At 34.4% G+C, this 22684-nt stretch overlaps 1 protein-coding gene across 4 annotated transcripts; it reads left to right on the top strand.

The window, feature by feature from the left end:
- Positions 1-6280: 6280 nt before the first annotated feature.
- Positions 6281-18506, top strand: LOC122046908 (malate dehydrogenase, chloroplastic-like). Of its 4 annotated transcripts, XM_042607863.1 has the most exons (3): positions 6322-6409; positions 11177-11252; positions 17000-18506. In XM_042607863.1, exon 3 carries the CDS (start codon positions 17021-17023, stop codon positions 18254-18256), a length of 1236 nt encoding a protein of 411 aa, XP_042463797.1. In that variant the 5' UTR covers positions 6322-6409; positions 11177-11252; positions 17000-17020; the 3' UTR covers positions 18257-18506. The 4 variants fall into 4 exon arrangements, with proteins under 4 accessions (XP_042463794.1, XP_042463797.1, XP_042463796.1 ...); XM_042607860.1 differs by lacking the exon at positions 11177-11252 and having other exon boundaries at positions 6281-6409; XM_042607862.1 differs by lacking the exons at positions 6322-6409; positions 11177-11252 and adding an exon at positions 6426-6628.
- The last annotated feature ends 4178 nt before the right edge of the window (positions 18507-22684 follow it).

Raw genomic sequence — 22684 nt, 5'->3', positions numbered from 1 at the left:
ATTCACAATCTGCATTCTTGCGCTCCTGCGACATTGCTACGCTACTCCGACAAAGTGCCTTTCCGTTTTCTTCTTTTCTTTATTATTATTGTCGGAGTTTATTTTAGCATTTCTTGTACTTAGATTTGTAATAAGTTTCGAATTGCTAGTGAATTACCCATCGAAAGCACCTTTGTGTGCGGACCTTGGAGTAGGAGTCGACACAGGCTCCGAACTAAGTACATCGAACTATGTTAGCATTGCTCTTTACTTTTTGCTTATACTCTTTAAAGCAAAATTTCTAATTATTTAACTCCCCTGAGTTAATCTGATTTGTGTTTGCATTCTTTATGCAATATTTTTGCATTTATGATTATTTGATCCATGTTTATGTTTGATGAATGTCAAAGGGGGAGGGTTAGGTGGTTAAGTTAGTTAGAACACATTGAAAATAAAAACTAACTTAAAAACCTGTTAATGCTTGTTTTACTTGCATTTTACACTAACTTAACCAAGTTGTCATTCCATGAAAAATGGGGAGATTGTTGGTGCGGTTAGCACTAACGGTCTAACCCAGGTTTTGATGAATGACAAAATAGGTTAAGTTAGTTTCGTTGTTATCTAACACTCTGACCGAGTGTGCAGGAGAAGTCCAGACAGGTCGACGGGTTGACCTGATGTCTGGCACGAAGTCCAGCTAGGTCGACGGGTTGACCGGATAGCTGGCACGAAGTCCAAACGGGTTGACGGTTTAACCGGACGTTTGGCACGAAGTCCAGCTAGGTCGACGGGTTGGCCGGATAGCTGGCACGAAGTCCAGACGGGTCGAAGGGCTGACCTGACGTCTAGCAGGTAAGTAAAGATAAGTCACTGGAGGGGAGTGTATGTGAGGGCGCGTTCCCGGGAAGGGAACTTAGGTGCCGATCCGACTTAGAACCATTTCAGAACTCTAAGTCGAGATCTTGACTAGATTCCGGTCTCGAAGAGATGGAATCTAATTAATACTCTTTCTGTTAAACTATGAACTGTGCTAATAATTTATTTTGCAGGAGATATAAGTGCCTTGGACTAACGTTTTCTTGCAGGAAGGAAGCTGCTGGAAATCAAGGTCTGGGCGCCCGGAAGGTACCCTGGCGCCCGAAGGCAAAGTTTTATCCCCAATGTCGTTGTGTCACGTGGAGTTCGCTGGTTGGCTCGGCTACGTCACTTCAGGGCTCCCCGAAGTGTTGCGGGTACCCCGAATCTCCTATTTAAGGAGGGTCAAGGCTGGAGTCAGGGGAATCAATTCACAATCTGCATTCTTGCGCTCCTGCGACATTGCTACGCTACTCCGACAAAGTGCCTTTCCGTTTTCTTCTTTTCTTTATTATTATTGTCGGAGTTTATTTTAGCATTTCCTGTACTTAGATTTGTAATAAGTTTCGAATTGCTAGTGAATTACCCATCGAAAGCACCCTTGTGTGCGGACCTTGGAGTAGGAGTCGACACAGGCTTCGAACTAAGTACATCGAACTATGTTAGCATTGCTCTTTACTTTTTGCTTATACATTTTCCGCTGCGTAATCTCTCGATAATGTTTAAAATCGCTATCCCCCCCCTCTCTAGCGAAACTCATGATCCAACACTATGGACAACAATAACATTGAGTTTGATTACTATGGTAGACTTGACGAAATCATAGAGATTGAATATCCTGCATTACCAATAAAGAGGTGTGTGTTGTTCAAATGTTCATGGTATGATCCGACCCTAGGAATAGGTACTAGAATTCATCTAAATTATAATTTAGTTGAGGATAATGCAAATAAAAGATTCAACAAGTTTGAGCCTTTTATTTTCGGGATACAAGCGGGTCAAGTTTTCTATCTTGAATACCCTACGAAGAGAAGAGGATCTAGTGAATGATTGTCTATTTGTCGAATCAAGCCTCGCTCGACCATAGAGATGTCGAATACAATCACTGCTCAAAACCATGATGCATTTCAGAATGATGAAGTGTAGAGACATTCAGTTGATTTACAACACTAATCTACTTCTCAATTACTTGTAGATGCTAATGACATTTACGAAGAGATAGATGATGGGGAGATGTCCAACAGTGAGAATGAAGTTGAACTAAGCTCATCTAGCAATGAGGATATAAAAACTGTTAATGTTGATTAGTCAGATGTTATTGATGATTAAATATTAACATTATTATTTTTGTCAGTAAGTAATGTTTCCATATTGTTTTGTATTTATATTATCATGTTTTTAGACCTTATTATGATGTGTTGCAATATTATTTTGCAGATATCATTATGGCAGAACAGCAGCTGTAGCACCCCGTGGCTACAAGGTCCTTACCGTTGTCGGGGACTCGTAAGTATTTTGTATTATTAATAATTCAAATTCATATATAACTTTATTTATAATATATTTCTCATAACTTAATATTATTTTATGTATGTTCACTCCAGATGGCCATCGAGTTGCCACATATATCACTGCAAAATTCAAGGAACGAGTTAGCGCGTCTGGTACTACATGGAGGCATGTAGACCAGGAGATGAAGTTATTTTATTATAATGAATTTATGGTAAGTAAATTTAATATATTTGACATTCTATAATATAGTTATCATTTAAACTAAATGTTTAACTTATAATTACAAAAAAGATATACATGGGTGGACGGCAAGAAGAACAATTTAAAGCTACATAGAATATTTACTGTGCCAAACTCTACAGAGATCATATGTATTATATGAGAAAGAAGAGCACTAGGCCTGCATATGTTTCGGAGGCGATATGGAGTGCATGGACGACCACCTGGGCTATAGAAAGGTGGCAAGCTAATGACAAAAAGGCAAAATCAAATAGGAATACAGAGCTAGGTGGCTCGAGCATCGGAACTGTTCAGCATACGTCAGGATCCAGATCTATTGTTGAGCATACCATGGATCTAGTGAGTATAATTTAAAATTATTCTTTGTAACAAATTTTGTATTTATTACCAACCTTATATAATTTTTTCCCAATTTTTTTGAATGTAGGAACGTGAACTTGCCCGACAGCCCACATATATGGAGGTATTTCTCAAGACCCACAAGAAGAAGGATGGGTCATTTGTTGATTCTCGATCTCAAACTCTACATGTAAGATTATTAACTTTATTACATTTGTTCATTTTTATCTTGATTAGTATTTAGTAATACTGATCAAATTGGATATTATATTTTTTTATCCAACAACCAATGACAGAAAGGGCAACTCAGACATCTCAACCATCAGCAGAGGGTGGAGAGTCACCGTCTTTATCTACCAACGATCAAATGAGATTTATTATGATGTTGTGGGTGGAAGGACAAAAAACTCCACCCTCTACGACCTTGACTCTTAGGCCAAAGTGACATTTGATCGTTTGAGGAATCCAGTAGGCCGTGCTAGTTCCTCTTCTTCTAGTGAGATGCAGTCTTTAAGACGTGAAAATCAAGAACTGCGTACTCAACTGAAATCAATGGATCAGAGGATGACTGATATGGATCAGTGGAGAGCTAATGAGGAGAAGAAGAGAGCTGAATGTGACAAGAGTAATGAAGATCTCATGGCTAAAATGCGGGCGATCGTGGCTTCTTTCACCCAGGCATCACATAGTTCTGAGTCACAGGAGACTCAAGATCCATCAGACGGTGATGATTAGCTTTTTTGAGGTTTGTTCAACTACACTTTAATTTTTATTTATCATATATAACGTGAGCTAATATATTTATTTTGTTTTGATATTATATAACATGTTTATTTCTAAATATTTTATTACTGTATGTTTCAAGAGTCACGTTCGGTCCTATTTATATATTGGCTCTTCATTACATCATTTGCTCATTTTTGTTCAGGTAGCATTTCATATAAAATTCGTTATACATATATATGCAAACTGTTTATTTATACATCAAAATGATCATTTTAGATTTGACTTTCTACAGGATTTTCTTTATTATTTAGCGTTCTTGTAAGTATATTCTAGTGCGGTATGTATTCTGTAAACTTGACTTTAGATATGGATATTTGCATATATATATTCTGTAGATTTAGTTAGCTATGGATTGTATGGAATGTGTTTTTTTTTGTGAATTTTATTAGTGTGTGATTGTTATATGATATATATATATATATATATATATGGATTATATTTGCTGTGGATTGTATATGGGAACAGTGTGTAAACGATATGAATCCGACAGTTTTTTTTTTCATTTTCCGTCGGAGTACCGACGGAAACTGTTCCATCGGCGGTTATCGAAACTTATGGAATTCGATAGATTGCCGACGGAAGTAACGTTTTCTGTCGGTATTTCTGATATCTCCTGACGGAACCATAGGTTCCTTCGAGAGTTTTCCAGCATTTGGTACAGTGTTTTTGCCAACGTCACCGACGGAATTTTAATTCCGTCGGTATATATTACCGACGGAAATGACTTTTTTCGTCGGAAATCATGGGTCTTCGAATATTTTCCCGACGGAAATTATTCCGTCGAAAGTCTGTAGGTATTGGCATATATCGACGGAATACCGACGGATATTTCCGTTGGTAATACTGTTATTTTGTAGTGATCTTTGCCAACTCACGGGAAAATGTACAGGAGTGCATGACATCTATAAACAATAGATGAGGTAAGTTAGAAAATAGTTGATTCTCTTATTCTCGCAAGTGGAGACGACTCATTTCCATTAACTTTCTTCTTCATCTTTTTCTTTAGTCTTCTTCTTTCTTCTTTAATCGATGGTTGACTTGAACTTCAGAGGGGTTATACCGGTGAGCCGGTCCAAGTCCTAACTTGTGTTATATTTTAGGACATTGAATCTCACACATCCAACTTTCAAAAGAGGAGGAGCCCAAGTAATCAAGAAAAGAGACCATCACCTTGCTTTCAATTTTTATTAATGAACCTTCCCTCACACTATTCAAATAGGATAAGAGAGTTGGTGAAAATTAAAGAGGCTTTAGGATTTAAAGTTTAGAGTTCTCTCTTCCTCACACACCATAATACCTAAGTATATCCACAATAGAGGGAGCCCGACCCTTCTTTTTGTCACTCTTATTTTTATATATATTACTATAGTTCATGTTGTCGACTTAAGCATCAGAGGAGTTTTGGACAACTTTAACATCCTTTAATGTTTGCTCACTTTTTAGGTGATTGAGGACGGATTGTGAGAAATATTTGGAGTGAATGTAATTATTTTTTATTATAATATTATAATATTTCCTCTCTTATATGTAGGATAAACCTCTTCGGGCAAACTAAATCACCCCTCGACCTCAATATCTCGTGCACCAACATATTTCAACAGTTTGAAGGAGAATTCTTTCTCATATCTTCAATCCTTACTATCTTTCGTTTGTCATCCTCCATATCCTCTATGGTGTACCTCATCGGCTTCCTTGATAGATCGGATGAGCATTCGGTTAAAAAAAGATATTCTCCATTATTGATGTTGGACTCTAATCGTGTTTTTCACTTTGCTTGATTAGTTGTCCTCTTTCTTGTGCAATCTCGGCCTCTCTCATCACTGACTTTGTTGCGCTTTTGCTTCTTTCTTTCCTGTTCAGGATTGATACGCAGCCTTATCACTATAGTTAAACCGAGCTCTATTTAGAGCTAGTTTGCAAAAATAATAAAACATACAACTTGTTAAGTCGTTTGACACAAGTATTAACGATTGTTTGTTCAATTAATCAAAACTTTTAGTGTAAAGTAATCCTTTAATGGTTTCTAATGTTAAAATTACATCCACTTTATATAAAATCAAATTAATATTAATTTGTCCCGCCTATAGTACAATGGTAAAATATGTTCACAATTATATAGTGTATTCGTCCTGTGAAAAGACAATCTTGAAACACAGGTTGTGGATGAATAAGTTGTTTTATTTTGATAGACGATTAAAATTTTTTATAGGATCAAATTGATTAATTTTAAAATTAATTGGTTTGATATATACTAGATTATATAAAAAACTATGGCCGTTCATAACTTTTCTTAACTTTTAATGACAACTCACACAATTAAGACCTCTCTTTATATGTTAACAGTCACTCTTTGAATCAATTTTGGTATAAAATTAATATAGTTGAATTCTAAAGTGTTATGACATTATTTTTACTTGGAAAGTAAGCGAGTCACAGACTAGACACATAAAAAATATAATATAATATAATTTGTACTTTTTATTTTACCGACGCATAAAAAATAAGAAGAAAAAATTTAAATAAATAAACAGAAATATCAATCGGAATCATTCCTTTTCACCTATTGAATATTCAAGTTGAATGAACTCTTTATAAAACACGGGGAGCACGCTTCCACGTTCTTTCGCTTGCAGTCTCCGTCGCTCGGCCGCCGCTGACGAACGAAAGGGCAAACGGAGTTGGTGGTGCTCCAGGAAAGGTGAAATGCGATCTCTTTCTCCTTCTTCGTAGTTTTGCCTTAGTTTGTTCTTTGGTTGGGTTGAGGTTCCATTCCACTTGCTTCGCTCGATCTTCTGTTTTCCTACTCGGTTTGCAAGTATTTGTGGATTTTTTTTGGGGGTTAACCGGATGCTCTGGGGAGGTGGCGTGGTCTCCCCGCTGGACTCGTGAGATCTGAGATCTGGGCTCGTTGATTTAGGTTATTTTGCTATCTTTCTCCTTTCGAAAGGCCGAAAGCCTTTTCTACACTGAGATACTTGATTACTTTGTCGTCATTTCCGATAACATGTTGCTTTGGATGTTTTATACTAAGTTTTCCGGGTTGGTATTGAGTGAGGAGATTTACGGTATGTCTTCTTGTTCCATCGAGATGTGTTTTCTTGAGCTTCCTGGTGATCGGGATTCAGAGCTAGAGAAGGAGTAAGGTAAATTTTTTTGAGAACTTAGAAAGGTGTTTCGCGCGATATTTTTTATTTTATTTTATGAAATACTAAATCGTGAAGTGGTCGTAGGTATGTATGCGCTTTTCAATTTGTTGGTTCCATCACGTTTCATAGATACGACAAGGAGGCTGTTTGGACCCTATAAGATATTTCATTAGCTTATACTTTCTTTTGATTCTTCTAAGATCTACTTATTTGATTGAATCTTCTACAAGTCAAAAAGAGGTTGAGTTTGGTGATCTGTATCCTTTTTATTAATTTTGTGCCCCTTGATAGCCAAGGAACTTTTTCTACCATTCAAGTAACTGACGGACTGAGTTTTTTCACGTGTATATATATCATTCCTCCTGATTTTCATGTTAGGAAAAGGAACAAAGTTTCATTTTCACATATCCTTATTGATTTTTTTTTTTGGTTGATAAGGACTAGATGCCCATCTTATAATTAATTAAAAAAATTAGAAACTCTTCCTTAGAATTTTGGAATAAAAATTCTTCTGTTCAGTTATTTCTGATATCTACCGTTTGCAGTAAATATGAAGATTTTAAAAAATTAAATATTTCCTTTTGGAAAAAATAGGAAAGAAGGTAAACAAACATTTGCTTGAGCCTTATATGTTAGTATTTATATATTATCCTTTCTCGCCTTTTTTTTAAAAAAAAACTTTATAAGTACTATAGGTGAATTAAAAAAAAAAAGACATTACAGAAGTGCAGCTCACAAAGTTGTGTGTCCATGTACGTTGTACATGTAACTTGTCTGATTACAGGTCATGGTTAAATTTTTGAAAATTTTCCTCACCAATTCTCCAGTTACTTTCTTTTAATTTATCATTCTCTTGAAAATATTAGTACCTGTTGTTAAATTTCCTATATTTCCTATTGCACTTTTAAGATTCATGAAGCACAGTTGTGAATTTTAGGTGGAGTTCCACATTGCCTGTATGAATTTCACACTTATTTTTTACTATATAAATGTTTTAAGAGCATGCAGATTTCTTGTAGAACCTTGTTCCTTTAGTTATGTAATTCCTCTACTGCTAGTAATATATTATTTTGGATCCACAACTTTTGACCTTTGTTATCTATTCACTATTTATGATTCTAATTCAGACTACAAGTTTGTCACAGTAAACATCCCATCTTTTAATCATCTATGTGATTTTCATATTAAAAGATATAGATTTATGGCATTTCTTTGTTTGTACTGTAAATTAATCTTGAATAAACCATAGAAAAACTTCATCATGAAGAAGAATTCAGAGAGTTACAGGGAGTTTAAGGGATTATTGGTGTCTGTAAGAGTTGAGATTTTGTGACTGAATAAGGATAAGACATGAAGATAACCAACCTGATCAACTTGCTGCTGGGAACTACTTGACACTGTTAACTCTAACTCTTGGTTTTAGTCTTGGGTGGCATTAGGTGGCATGAAACCCTGTCTCAAATTCTATTATTGACATCTGCCCTTGTGTTTTAGTCATGGACTGAGATGACTATGTTTAGCACTATAGGGTCAATTGTGGCACTCTTGTTTGTTAAAGCTGGTGGGTTTGGACTGCCACAAGTCATTACTGCATCAATAATTAGGATCTTAGTTTGTAGATTTTGATTTTTATAATCTTGTAAATGCTCATTATTATGTTTATGCTCCCATAGCAAACCTGATAAATTTAGACTCTGCTTTTAGGAGAATAAGCTATTGTCAAAATCATAATCCTTCCAAATTTACTCGGGTAACATAGATATCCTTATTGGTCATAAAGAGATATGTAGTCTATATTGAAATTAGCTTCATTGTTAGTAAGAAATGGTGTGGTGTCCTTCTCATAAATGTGGCATACTTACTAGACAATAGTTATAAGACCACTCTGTAGCTTATTATCACAGAGAAGCACTTATATTAAGGCAAACTTGAGATGAACAAACCAAACCTGAAAAAAGCAAAGCCTGAGCCATAAACACACAACAAGACTCAATCGTTAAGTTAATTCTTTGACCTTCTTACATAGTCATATTGGTATTGGTCACGTTGGAGTAAAACATTGGCACTGCTAGCCCACTTGAATATCATTTTCTTGAGGATGAGGAACTTTTAAGATAATTCCAGGACATAACCAAGAATATTATACAATAACTTACCTCCTATAATCTGGGAGGTAAAGTGAGTTGAGAGGTTAGAGACTAGCAACTCGGAGAGGGCACTGCTAGCCCACTTGAATATCATTTTCTTGAGGATGAGGAACTTTTAAGATAATTCCAGGACATAACCGAGAATATTATACAATAACTTACCTCCTATAATTTGGGAGGTAAAGTGAGTTGGGAAGTTAAAGACTAGCAACTCGGAGAGGGCAATATTCAATTTAGGTAAGATTCGACAATTAGGATGGTCGTAGTGAATGATCTAATTCACTGAATTATAAGATTCAGTTGGCTGGTGGTTGACTTAACTAAGCTATTGATTCAAATTAGGTAGCCAACGAACAAAATTAATTGGCAACATTAACTGATGACATGCCGATAGCTTGATCCAATTAATTGACAGCATAATCCATTCAATTGATGACTCAGTGGAAAAGTTGGAGGTAATCATTGATTGGACAAAGCTAAGTGACAATGGTCATATCATCTAAGGGTTACAAGAAAACAGTGATGGTAGAAGCTAATTGACTTAGGTAAACTGGAGATTATATTAATTGAGAAAACACTTAAGTGATGGTGGATCTAGAGGATTGATTGGCGAAATAATAGTAGTACATAAAATGAAGCTAAAGACATTTAAAGGCTACAAAAAGAGGACCATGAGAACCATACAAAGACTTACATTAATGCTTATTATTCTGATGTAATTAGATCTTGTTTTGGCCTTACAAATGATGAACTTATTGAACCTCCCACAGTATGATATAAATCTAGAATAACAAGTTAAACTAAATAGACAAGCTAAAGGACTTAGAAATTGTGTCATGGAGAGTATGAGTCATTCTATTGTTCCAACATTATTAACTCCAAAATGGATGAACCTTGAGGAATGTGCATTGAAAGTCATACCATCAAAAATATCCTTATCAAGTATAGATATCCCATACCTAGAATTATGACATGCTGCTCCATACCTAGACTAGATGCATGCTACCTTCTTGATGATAGGATTATAATGCTTCTCTAAGATTTGTTGGTGCAATCATGTCTTAGGCGATCAGCTTAACCTTGGGTTTTTAGGTTTGTGCAAAGAGTTTAAGTTAGGTTTGTTTTTGTATCTTATATGTATATAAAGTGGTGCAGGGGTTAGTGAAATACACACGAGACTTAACGTGATCAATGTTAGAGATTGGCTCGATGACTTGAGGTTTGTTGGAGATCGGAGAAGAATGCTATGGGACATCTGAGGGATCAAAGGATGAGGAACATCAAGGCGCAACTCAACTAGAGGAGATAAACTACATAGGTGAAGAATGGACGGTGACATGTGGGGCAACTGAGGGCTTGGTGCATTCGAGGGACAAGCAACCTAATGGGAGATAGTCTCGTGGGTGAAGAGGAGTTGCAAGGTAACCTCTTAAGTGAGTTGTAACTTGAAGAAGGTACTACTCAATTTGGGCGAAGATTCAACAATTAGGATGATCGTAGTCAATGATCCAACTGACTAAATTGAAAGATTTAGTTGATTGGTAGTTGAATTGACTAAGCTATTGACTCAACCTGGGTAGCCAGCGAACAAAATATTTATGCTTGTGGCTGAGTTGATTGGACTGGAGTTAGTTAACTGATGACATGATCTAGTCATCTGATAGCATGATCCAATCAACTGATGATACTCGAAAAGTTAGACTTAGCCATTTGTGTGACAAAGTTGAGTGACAATCGTCATATCATCTAAGGGCTACAAGGAAACAGTCCACTGACGGTGGAGGCTGGTTGACTAAGGTAGACTAGAGATCATAGTGATTGAGAGAAGTCAACTGATGGTGGATCTAGAGAATTGATTGGCGAAAGAATAGTAGTATAGTAAGTGTTTCTCCACTTCTGGAAGGAAATCGAGTAGGAGAAGAAACAATGGACTTTCATGAGTCACTTGCCAAAGAGTTATTGGTAATAAAATAGGAATAAGGGTAGTAGACCACATTATATTGGAGTGTTAAAGTTTGCATTATTGTCTTATTAATGTCTGCTGCATTAATTGTGTAATTGACCTCGGTAAACCTTTAGCAGGAACATAAGTTTCATTTGTAGAATCGAATGCTATCCCCTGTGTTAGCCATCAGACCACTTACATCTAAACAAGATTTATTTGCATGGTAGATACTATTGGAATTCAAATCATGATTGAAGATGAATGCAAGACTCCCTTTAAAATGGTGGGTGGATTGTGTGAAAGGTCAGTCACACCTTTTAAAATCTTAAATGCTCTAAGCACATTTAATCAATCAAGTCATATGACCCTTTATCAAAGAAGTTCATGGTAGTGCACTTTGATCACATCGGATATATAGCAAGGAATATAATTTCCACATGTAACATAGACAATTCATCCTTGTAACCTTTTGAACAAAGAAGTTATATTTAAATCTAAATAATTATTTCTTTTTTTTATATGCTTCTTCAAGTTTGCCATTTTTGCACAAAGCATCTCTATTGTTGCAAAATTAGGATCATTAAGGATGATCTAAGTCAAATACCATTCATGAAACTTCCATGGCATCATTACTTTTTACATGCATGAAGAACTTTTGTGTGCTTATGGCTTCCATAACAAATTGTCACAAGAAAAAGGGTTGTGTTAAGTCCACTTTCATAACAAAAGGATGAATTAAAAAGAGGTTCACCCAATTGTTTTCTTTAGCCCAAAACTCAACAGCACTCATAATTATATTTCATCTATAATAAATGATTTATGTTATCATTGAGGCCCTGAGATTTTGATGGTAATAATTTCTCAAGTTAGTTCATACTATACTTTCACTATAATGCTAAGCTTCATTCGGTTAGAAAGGGGAAGATAAGCGCAAAAAAGTTAGGTTGGTAAAATTCTCTAAGCTATACTTTTGTCTTAAATCACTTCCTTGCAAAAGATACATGCTAATCCACTCAGGAAGGTTGAGTCTTCTTTACACAATGAGCACAAGGGTAATGTATTTGAGCGCCTTGAGGATCAGTACCTTACTTGTCCTGGATATTTTAGGAATGCAAGAAAGGGAATTGTCATAATTGGCTTCGCTATGTGATTAAAGAAGTTTACATTTATTAAGGTATCCATTGTGTATTTTGGGGGACACCATTTTGATATATCTTAGTGTGGGCATTAGACATAATGATATAGTTTTAGTAATTGATAGGATCTTTTAGCCATTCCTAAGATAGGATGTTGAAGTGATTGTGACCCAATGTTGTACATGCTAAACTTAAGCTACTATGTTGAACGTTGGCTTCTGCACATTGCTTAGATGGACCTTAATTTGAATTTTGTTGTGGAATTGCTCAAGTCCAATTGAACCATGATGGTTGTAGCTAGGTTTTTCATGAGAACACATGTATTACATGGAGTAAAGCCAGTGGTGCATCTTATATTACTAAATTTATTTTTTTGGAAAACTAGTAGATTGTATTAATCATCCACATATGTAATGTTAGACAAGGATGTCAAATTTGTTATGAATATGTTTGACTCTCAACTTAAATTTTTTTGCATAGATTCAACTTTTATTGATGTTCAATGGTTAAAAAATCAGCATCAGGACTCAATTTTAACAATTGCTGAATTCTCTTATAGCAATTCTACCAATACATCAATTAGTAGATACCTTTCTAAGTTGGATTTAAAACCCACTGACCTATTGACTTAATTTCTTTACATATCTTTTTCCAGTATCAGAGTTTGTTAAGAACTTTGCTGAGCTTATTTGAGTGATTGATGTTGAGGCAAGAAAGACAGCAATTACTAAATGCTATATAATATGATGATGCATCATAAATATAAGAGACTGTTCTATATGCGTAAGCCCTAAATGCATCCTAAGAACTTCTTCATATGAACTTCATAGTGGTTTCATCAATCCCTTTTCATATTGTGACAAAAATTGATACCAAGCATGGTTGCCAATATTAGTATTAATATCAATATTGTATACAGAAAAGCTTAGCTATAGGAATTGATAGGACTGGAATTGCTGAGAAAAAAATAAAAGAAAAATTCACAAAATGAAAAAAAATAATTAATCACTTATATATAATGTAAAACTTAACTAAAGTAAAAAAAAATAATAAAAACAATAAATCGGGAGTTAAAAGTTCAAAAAATAATGTAATCAATTAATTAAAATTATACTACATATGTAAATTGATTAGTTATTGATGTATATTTGATAAATTATAATCTATAATTACAAAATTGTTATATAATTTTTTAAATATGACAAATATTCAATGAATGGATCCATTAAACTATCGTGCTAATGCTAGGTTGTTCCTCGAAAGGAACGCGTTGCAGGGTCCAATTGTAACGTTTCGGCAAGGTTCGCTACATATCCAAAACTCGGGCGTAGTGCTAAATATGCAAGAGTTTACGTTGTAGGGTCTGACTGTAACGTGTCGGCAAGGATCGCTATATCTCAGAACTTGGATGTATTGTTAAATAGGCAAGAGTCCTCACACCATAAGTTGGATAAGAATAAATATGATAGGAAAACTAATAATCTAATATTTGGAACACATTGGTAAATCAACGAAGGTAGTAGATACGATGATTAGGAAAATAATTAGTATTTTGTGTGTATAATAGACAAAATGGATAGACGAGAAGACAAAATTGATAGAGAACTCGGGTTTTAAATTATGGTACACAGGAAAGAGTAAAACAAGAAATGGAATGGGTATTGTTGTAGATAGTTTGTTAAAGGATGAAGTTGTAGGAGTAGTTAGAAAAAGGGATAGAATTATAGTCCTTAAAATAATACTAGCGAAATAAACTATGAACATAATTAAAGCAAGTAGGATTAGATGAAGCTACCAAATCAAAGTTTTGTGATGACTTAGATAAAATATTATATAATATTTCGTCAAATGAAATGATTTTAATAGGAGGTGATCTAAATAGGTATGTCGAAGTGAAAAATGAGGAATATGAGAGGGGGTTATGGGGTTGGAACGAGAAATGAGGAAGGGAAAATTATATTAGATTTTGCAATAGCATATAAATATAACCTTATATTAACTAATACGTTTTTTAAGAAAAAAGAATAATATTTAGTCACGTTCAAAAGTGGAAAAAATAAATCACAAATTGACTTTCTTATGGTTAGGAAGAAGAAAGATTTGTAAATATTGCAAATCATCACTGGAGAAAGCTTAACTACCCAACATAGGTTAGTAGTGTTGGATATACGCCTTAAGCATAATATCAATAGAAAGAAAATATATACAGACTCTTAGAATTAAGTGGTGGAAGTTAAAGGATGGAAAGCAAAATATATTTAAGGAGAAGGTAAGAGTACAAGTATTAGATGAAATATATGGTGATTCTAATACGACATGGAATAAGATAATATCAAACTCGAAAATAATAGCTAAGAGTGCACTTGGTGAGTCAAAGGGACATGCACCACCAAGTAAGGAATCTTGGTGGTGGAATGAGAAAGTACAAGAGAAAGTGAAGGAAAAACGAATAACTTATAAGGAATTATATATTTGTAAGAACGAAAAAAACTTAAAAAAATATATAATAGCCAAAAAGAAGCTAAGAAAGTTGTGAATGAAGCAAAAAATGAAACTTTTGAATGATTATATAAAAAATTGGATACAAAAGAAGGGGAAAGAGACATTTATAGAATAGCTAAAATGAGATAAAGGAAGATAAGACATCTTATCTAAATAAAATGTATTAAAGATGAATGTAATACGGTACTAGTAACGATGGAAAAATAAAAGAGTGGTGAAAGAGGTATTTTCATTAACTTTTAATGAAGGTTTAGGGAATCAATTTAACTTATGTAATTTAAGTAGGTCAAATGAGTATAGAAATTTTAATTTTTATCTTAGAATTCGAACTTCAGAAGTAGAATAAGCTTTAAATGGGATGCACAATAGAAAAATCGTTGGACCAGATGATATTCTGATAGAGATATGAAAGTGTTTAGGGAAACAAGGTATTGAATGACTTACAAAATTATTTAACATGATATTAAAAATGAAAAAAATGCCCGATCAATGGAGGATAAGTACTCTAGTTCTCTTATATAAGAATAAGGGAGATATACAAAATTATGCAAACTATAAGGTATTAAACTAATGAGTTATACTATGAAACTTTGAGAAAAAGTAATAGAAAAAAGATTAAAGAAGGAGAGTGACCGAAAATCAATTTGAGTTCATGCTTAGAAGGTCGACAATAGAAGCTATACATCTTCTTAGACAATTAATTAAAAAATATCGGGAGCGAAAATAAGATCTACACATGGTATTCATTGACTTAAAAAAGCTTATGATGGAGATTTCTAGAAAAGAGAGATATTAGTATAACATATATTGAACTAATTAAGGATATGTATGATGATGTAACGATTAGAGTAAAAATTTTAGGTGGAGCAACTGAAGTATTTTCAATAAAGGTAGGGTTACATCAAGATTAGCTCTAAGTCTCTATCTTTTTACACTAATTATGGACGAACTCACTGTACATATTCAAGACACAGCACCATATTGCATGTTATTTGCAGATGATATTGTTTTGGTAGATGAAACACGTGAAGGAGTAAATGCTAAACTAGAATTTTGGCGGAAAACACTAGAAGGGAAAGATTTTAGGCTTAGTAGAATAAAGACAGAATATATGGAATTTAAGTTTAACAATATTAGATATAATGAGACAATTGTTAAGATAGGAGATAACGAGTTGTCCGGAATCGAGAGATTTAGATATTTAGAATCATTTTTGCAAAATGATGGAGGGATTGAGAGAGATGTCTTACATAGAATACAAGTACGATGGTTGAAATGAAGGAGAGCGTCGGGTGTTTTATGTGACCGTAAAGTACTTTTAAAACTTGAAAATTCTACAAAATCGCAGTTAGACCTGCTATGTTATATGGAGCTGAATGTTAGGCTATGACTCGAGTACATGAGCAGAAGATGAGAGTCGCAGAGATGAGAATGTTAAGGTGAATATGTGGACATATGAGAATGGACCGAATAAGAAATTAGAGTATTAGAGTGAAAGTCGGAGTCGTATCTATTGAGGAAAAACTCTGAGAGACGCGTTTAAGATGATATGAACATGTACTTAGATGACCAATACATGCTCCAGTTAGGCGATGTGAAACTATGACAAATACGCATATCAAACAAGGAAGAGGAAGAGGAAGACCAACAAATACTTGGTTAGTAACTATAAAATAAGATAAAATTTATTTAAGTATAGATGATAATATAGTTGGAAATAGAGCTCAATAGCATAAAAGGATCCATATAACCGACCCCACCTAGTGGGAGAAGGCTTGGTTGTTGTTGATGTTGTTGTTATATAATTTTTTAACTTAAATTCAATTAATAATTAATAAATTAAAATTCGTAATTATATATTTTAATATAAATTGAAAACTTTTTCTTGTAAGTTGTATATTAAAATCTTATATTATAAATACCAAATTAAAAATTATTTACTGTAAAATTAAATTAATCCCACTACCTTTTGAGAATGAAGAAATATTAAAAAACCCACCACCACTAACTTTATCATTTATATTCTAAACAGATACTGCTTTACAACCTTTGTATAAGGTAGTGGAACCATGAGCAAAATCTACCAATCCATGGTTTGTCAACCACGTTGTAGTAGAAAAAAAATGCTGCTGGATAGACTGTCTTTAATAATCCCATGATATGAGAATATTTTTCTAGCCTATCATTCTATTTTTCCTTGTACTTCCTGAAGTTTTCTTTCATGCATAAATTAAACCTAATTGTTCTTTGGCTCTTGATAAGGGCTAACATGACATGTGCTGTGTTTCTTGACATATTCAAGTGCACTACAACTTTATAGGCAATTCTGTAAATCTCATGTTGCAAATACTCATATTTGGACTTGCTCTTTATTACTGTTCTAATATCAGGTATCTGCTGTTCTAATATCAGGTATCTTAATTCATTGGTAAGATGGCATCAACTGCAATAGAAATTACTACTGTCACTGGATCAGCTAATGTTCGTGCTACCTTAGGATCAAGATCTAAAGCTCTTGGTCTGAACTTGAGTTGCTCGAAAAGGCCTTTGTGTGCATTCAGTGGCCTGAAGTCTGCATCGATAGCTCAAATTGATTCATCCTTTTTAGGGAAGGCGAGTAATGAATCTCTCCGGGCTTATGCTGTTCCCAAGCTCAAAGAAAAACAGGCTTTCTCAAATCAACTTCAGCCTCAGGCTTCTTTTAAGGTGGCTGTCCTTGGGGCGGCTGGTGGGATTGGCCAACCCCTAGGGCTTCTAATTAAGATGTCTCCACTGGTCTCAGAACTGCATCTATATGATATAGCTAATGTTAAAGGTGTTGCTGCTGACCTCAGCCATTGCAATACCCCCTCTCAAGTCATAGATTTTACTGGGCCATCAGAATTAGCAAATTGTTTGAAAGGTGTGGATGTTGTGGTCATCCCTGCTGGAGTTCCAAGGAAGCCAGGCATGACTCGCGATGACTTATTCAATATCAATGCTGGTATTGTGAAGTCACTGATGGAGGTTGTTGCAGACAATTGCCCTGATGCCTTTATCCACATTATAAGCAACCCAGTGAACTCTAGTGTTCCGATAGCTGCAGAGGTTCTCAAGCAAAAGGGTGTCTATGATCCCAAAAAACTTTTTGGTGTGACTACCCTTGATGTTGTAAGGGCCAACACTTTTGTTGCTCAGAAAAAGCAACTCCAACTTATTGATGTTGATGTGCCAGTCATAGGAGGTCATGCTGGCATTACTATCTTACCCTTGCTATCAAAGACAATGCCATCAGTGACATTTACTGACGAAGAAATTGAAAATCTCACTGTAAGAATACAAAATGCTGGAACAGAGGTTGTTGAGGCAAAAGCTGGTGCTGGATCTGCAACCTTGTCAATGGCATATGCTGCAGCACGATTTGTTGAATCTTCTCTTCGAGCTCTTGACGGTGATGGGGATGTTTATGAGTGCAGTTTTGTTCAGTCAGAGCTAACAGACCTGCCTTTCTTTGCTTCTAGAGTTAAGCTTGGGAAGAAGGGGATAGAAGCTTTTGTATCTGCTGATCTCGATGGTCTGACGGAGTATGAGGCCAAGGCATTGGAAGCACTGAAACCTGAATTGAAGGCTAGCATTGAGAAGGGCGTGGCGTTTGTTCACAGGATGGCAGCAACAGCCCCATCTGGTTGAATCAACCTGCATGTTTTATCTTTGGCGTCTTAGTCATTACAGAATAATGGATGGATGCTTTACTTCCAGCTCTATACAATGAGGACGTTTGGTCTTATCTTGACAAGTTTATGGTGTAAGAGGCTAAATTGATTTTGTGGATCCTAGCACGTTGTAGTAATGTTGCTGGGGCATTCTCCTGCATAGACTGATCATTTTTTGTTTCCATTGTCTTCTTATTCAACTATTCAAAGGGCTATCTTGGCTGGTATTCAAGTGGTTTACTGTGCTGGTTTAGAAAACAGTAGACTGTTTTCTATTTCCAATTTTCAAAATTTCCTATAGTATTTATATACTTTTAATTATTTTTAGGAGAACAGCTACCTTTCTTGTTGTAAAGTTAAATTTTTTATATATTTTTATTGTTCGTGTCAAAGAAAAGACATTCATATTCCTTTTAAATTTTTGTTTCTTGTTACAAGTTTTTTTTTCCATAGTCAGCAACGGACGGGTGTCAACCACGTCAACTAAATTGGGTCCGCAAGGTTGGAGCTTCGCGCGTTCCTTGCGTAGGTACGAAGTGGCAGGTGTGACCCTCATCATCTTCACCCGGTGAGTTATTGATACTCCTTGTGCCTCGCCGATGTGTTTATTTACCTCATTGCTCTGTTCATGAATACTTATGGATGTCTAGCCATGCCAGTAGGTTTTAGAGGAACAATAGTTGTTTAACTCATTTCTCGCATCGTGACACTTTAATCTTTACAACATTTAAATTTGTAGACTTTTTGGTTATTATGTAGAGACACTACCAGAAACACTAGATTTTATAACGTGTTGATTGGTTATCGTCCTCATTCTCACAGTTTTTTATTCTTTTTGAAGGCCGACACTGAGCATGAGCTACGGAGCAACGCCCTGAAGGTTGTAACGTGCAAGGATTACAACAAGGAGGTATCCGTCATATGGGGGACCATTGGGAAGCAGATTGATCCTGTTTTCAGGTTTGACAAGGTTTGCCTTATGAGATCATTGTGAAAATGAATCATTTTTAGAAGAACATTATGACAAGATTCATAACTAGAATCTTGCAACACTAATGCCCTAAGGAACATATGCAAATATTTAATAAACTAAACAAATGTACCGTGTGTGTTGCTACTTTTTCTAAAAGAAAAAACAAAAATATCTGCACGTTTATATTTATACATCAAACAAATTCACAGATCAATTCATACTTAATAAGAAAAAGAAAAACTGAGATGGAAGGTAATTATTTCCCTGCATCATTAGATTTGTTATTAAATTAGATAAAAAAAAAAAAAACCCTTCATAGTGCTAGAATAAAGACCCTAACTGAGTTTGCCGAAAGCATATCTAGAGTATGTTTGCATTTTGTCAAGCCTATACCATTACACTCTCTGGAGGGAATAATTCTCCACTGGATACTTATCCTCGATTTCAATTTTTAGTTGAGAATCTTGTATGTGTCATTTTGTTGTTGGATTTTGAGCTTTGATTTAATATTGTGTCGAGCTTCTATTTTAACGATTCAATATGTGTGTGTTTTTTTAAAATATCTCGACTACCAACATATGAATCATACGTTTAATTGACTCGACGTTACTCAATCTGATTAATTATTTTTTTTTAAAGTTTAATTGATATTGTCCCATTATGTCCTGGGGTTGAAACTTGACATATTTGATCATGTCTTTTTCATATCTTCACCATTGTTCTAATGACTAATAGTCATCCGTGATTTAACTTCTTTGTATTGGTTTAAGGATGGATTGGTGGAGGTATTGGATGAGTGAATTATTAATTTTTTTTTATCACCTTAAGTTTAATTGACGTAGTCATTGTTTTTTTTTAAATAATTGATGCAATCATTTCAAGTTTGGATATACTGTAGATTAGAGAATGAATTTATAATTAAAGAATATGTGAATGAGGTTGAGAACTTTATGAACTTTGCTAAGTGCTTTGCTAAATGTATAAAAGGTGATAAGTTATGTTATTCATGTATTAAATACAAATATAGAAATATAACCTTTTATAATGAGAATACTGTTATAATACATTTAGAAAAATATAATTTTGTTTTAAATTATTACAACTAGTATAATCAACCCTTAATATTTTGTTGGCCATCTCCTACCCTTATCTTGTTCAAGAAGAATCATATAATGAGTGTTGTCATCATAGATTTGGCATTCGAATCTCGGTAAAGTCGAGGTAAATACTTCCTTTATGTGTTAGTCACTATTCTAAAAATTAGTAGTCGTTCGTGATTTATTTTTTCTGTGTTAATCCTGAGACAGATTGATGAGAGTGTAGAGACGAATGTAACCTTTTGCCATAAAAAAAAACCATCTAATGACAACACAATGCAGTCGATGAATGTGCTTGCCCATTCGAACATGATGAGGTACCAATATTTGACATCTAGAAACTTGTTATGGGGCTATTGAACATTAAGGTAGAACACTATTTTTTTTAATGATGTTAAGATGATATTTCAATTGATGTCAAAATTATTCCTTATTGATAATATAATGGTTTGACAATTTCTACTGTACTAATAAATTAGTCAAAGATTTAGATTTTCTTGTGTAAAAGATAGTGTTTGAAAAAACGCTTTACGCGGTCGCCTAGGTGTTGTGCGATGGTAGGCCACGTGGGAAATCAATCAGACGGATGACCTAGGCGACTCAGGTTTAGATTTTCTTGTGTAAAAGACGGTGTTTGAAAAAATGCCTTAGGTGGCCGCCTAAGCGTTGTGCAGCGGTAGGTCGCGTTGGAAACAAACCAGGTGGATGATCTAGGCGGCTGAGCCGCCTAGGCGGGCTTTAGCGGCCATCGCAGGCTTTGGCGGGCTCGGCGGGCCTAGGTATTTTAGGCATATTTTAGGTTTTTTAATACTAAATCGGATATGTCGAGGCGCTTCGTCTTCTTTCATCGCCAACTCTTCGTCTTCTCTCATCGCGGCTTGCTTCCGGTTTGTTTTTATTTTTCGTTTCTATTAATTAATTTGTTTGTTTCTCACGTTGTGGCAACTCTTCGGCAACGTCGGACGCGTAGCAAGGTGTCAGACGTCGCCGGAAGCGTCCGGCGAAGTCCGGCGTTGCTTCCAGCAATGTCGGTAGCACCGCGATACTTCTGGCTGCGTTAAAAGCTTTCCGCGACGCTATCGGCGCTGTTGGAAGCAATGTCGGACTTCGCCGGACGCACCGGACCCATTCGGTGCTGCTTCCGGTGGTGCCGAAGGCCTCTCGTCAGGCGCCGGTGGTGTCCGATGGCGGTCAGTGGCGTCTGCGCGAATGGTGCGTTTTTTTTTTCTATTTTGTAATTTTTTTAGATTTAATAAATTAAAACAATTCCTAACTGGAATAATTTTAATAGGGTTATAAAGCCTAATTAAATTACGATCCCAATTAAATTTATTTAAAATTTAATTTTTTTTAATAAATATTATTAATTTATATAAAACAAATTTAAATATATAAAATTATATATAAAATTCTAATAAACATAATTAATTTATATAAATTTGATTATATATATAAATACTATATTTATTTATTTTTAATAAATATTATTAAATATTAATTTGTGTAACAGATTTAAAAAATTATATTTAAAAAATTCTAATAAATATGATCATTTATCAGATTTAAAAATATAAAAAAATATTTAAAATTAAAAAAAATTATAATACATATTATTAATTTATATAAATCATATTTATAAATTTTATATATTATTAATTTATATTAATCAGATTTATAAATATTAAAATTATACTAAAATTTTAAAAATTCTAATAAATATTATTAATTATTAATAAAACAGATTTAAAAATATAAAAAATATATTTAAAATTTAATTTTTTTAAATAAATATCTAATAAATTTTATTAATTAGATTAAGATATATAAAAAAATATTCTCATAAAAAATATTCTCAGACTTGTTATTGTTATATTTTATTATTGTGTATCGTATGGTATAATTTAATTTTATTATCATGTTATGTTGTTATATATAGTTTTTTCATGTTATATGTTATTAAAATGACAAGCAATCCATCTTCGACAGTATCTGTCACTCAACCCGAATCCCGGATTCTTAGAAGAAAGTCAAATGACATCGGATGAAAGTTTGGGATATTGACTGATCCTAAGAATCTCGACAAAATTAAATACAAGTTATGTGGAAAAACAATGTCAGGGGGAGTGTATAGGATAAAAGAGCACATTGGAAATATGCCTAGAAATGTATCTGGTTGTCGAAAAACATATCAAGAAGACAAAAATAAGTGCAAACAGGCTATTTTAGAAGGGAGGAACAGAAAGAAGAACAAAATAATGGAAGAACAAAGTTGTAGAGCAGAGGTGACTATTGCTCTAGACGAAGAAGAAGGTCTTGAAATTGAAGGGATGGATGG

Source organism: Zingiber officinale, chromosome 2B (assembly GCF_018446385.1).
Source record: "Zingiber officinale cultivar Zhangliang chromosome 2B, Zo_v1.1, whole genome shotgun sequence".
Lineage (NCBI taxonomy): Eukaryota > Viridiplantae > Streptophyta > Magnoliopsida > Zingiberales > Zingiberaceae > Zingiber > Zingiber officinale.
Note: the sequence above shows the minus strand (reverse complement) of the source record. Positions and strands in the feature narration are given on the sequence as shown.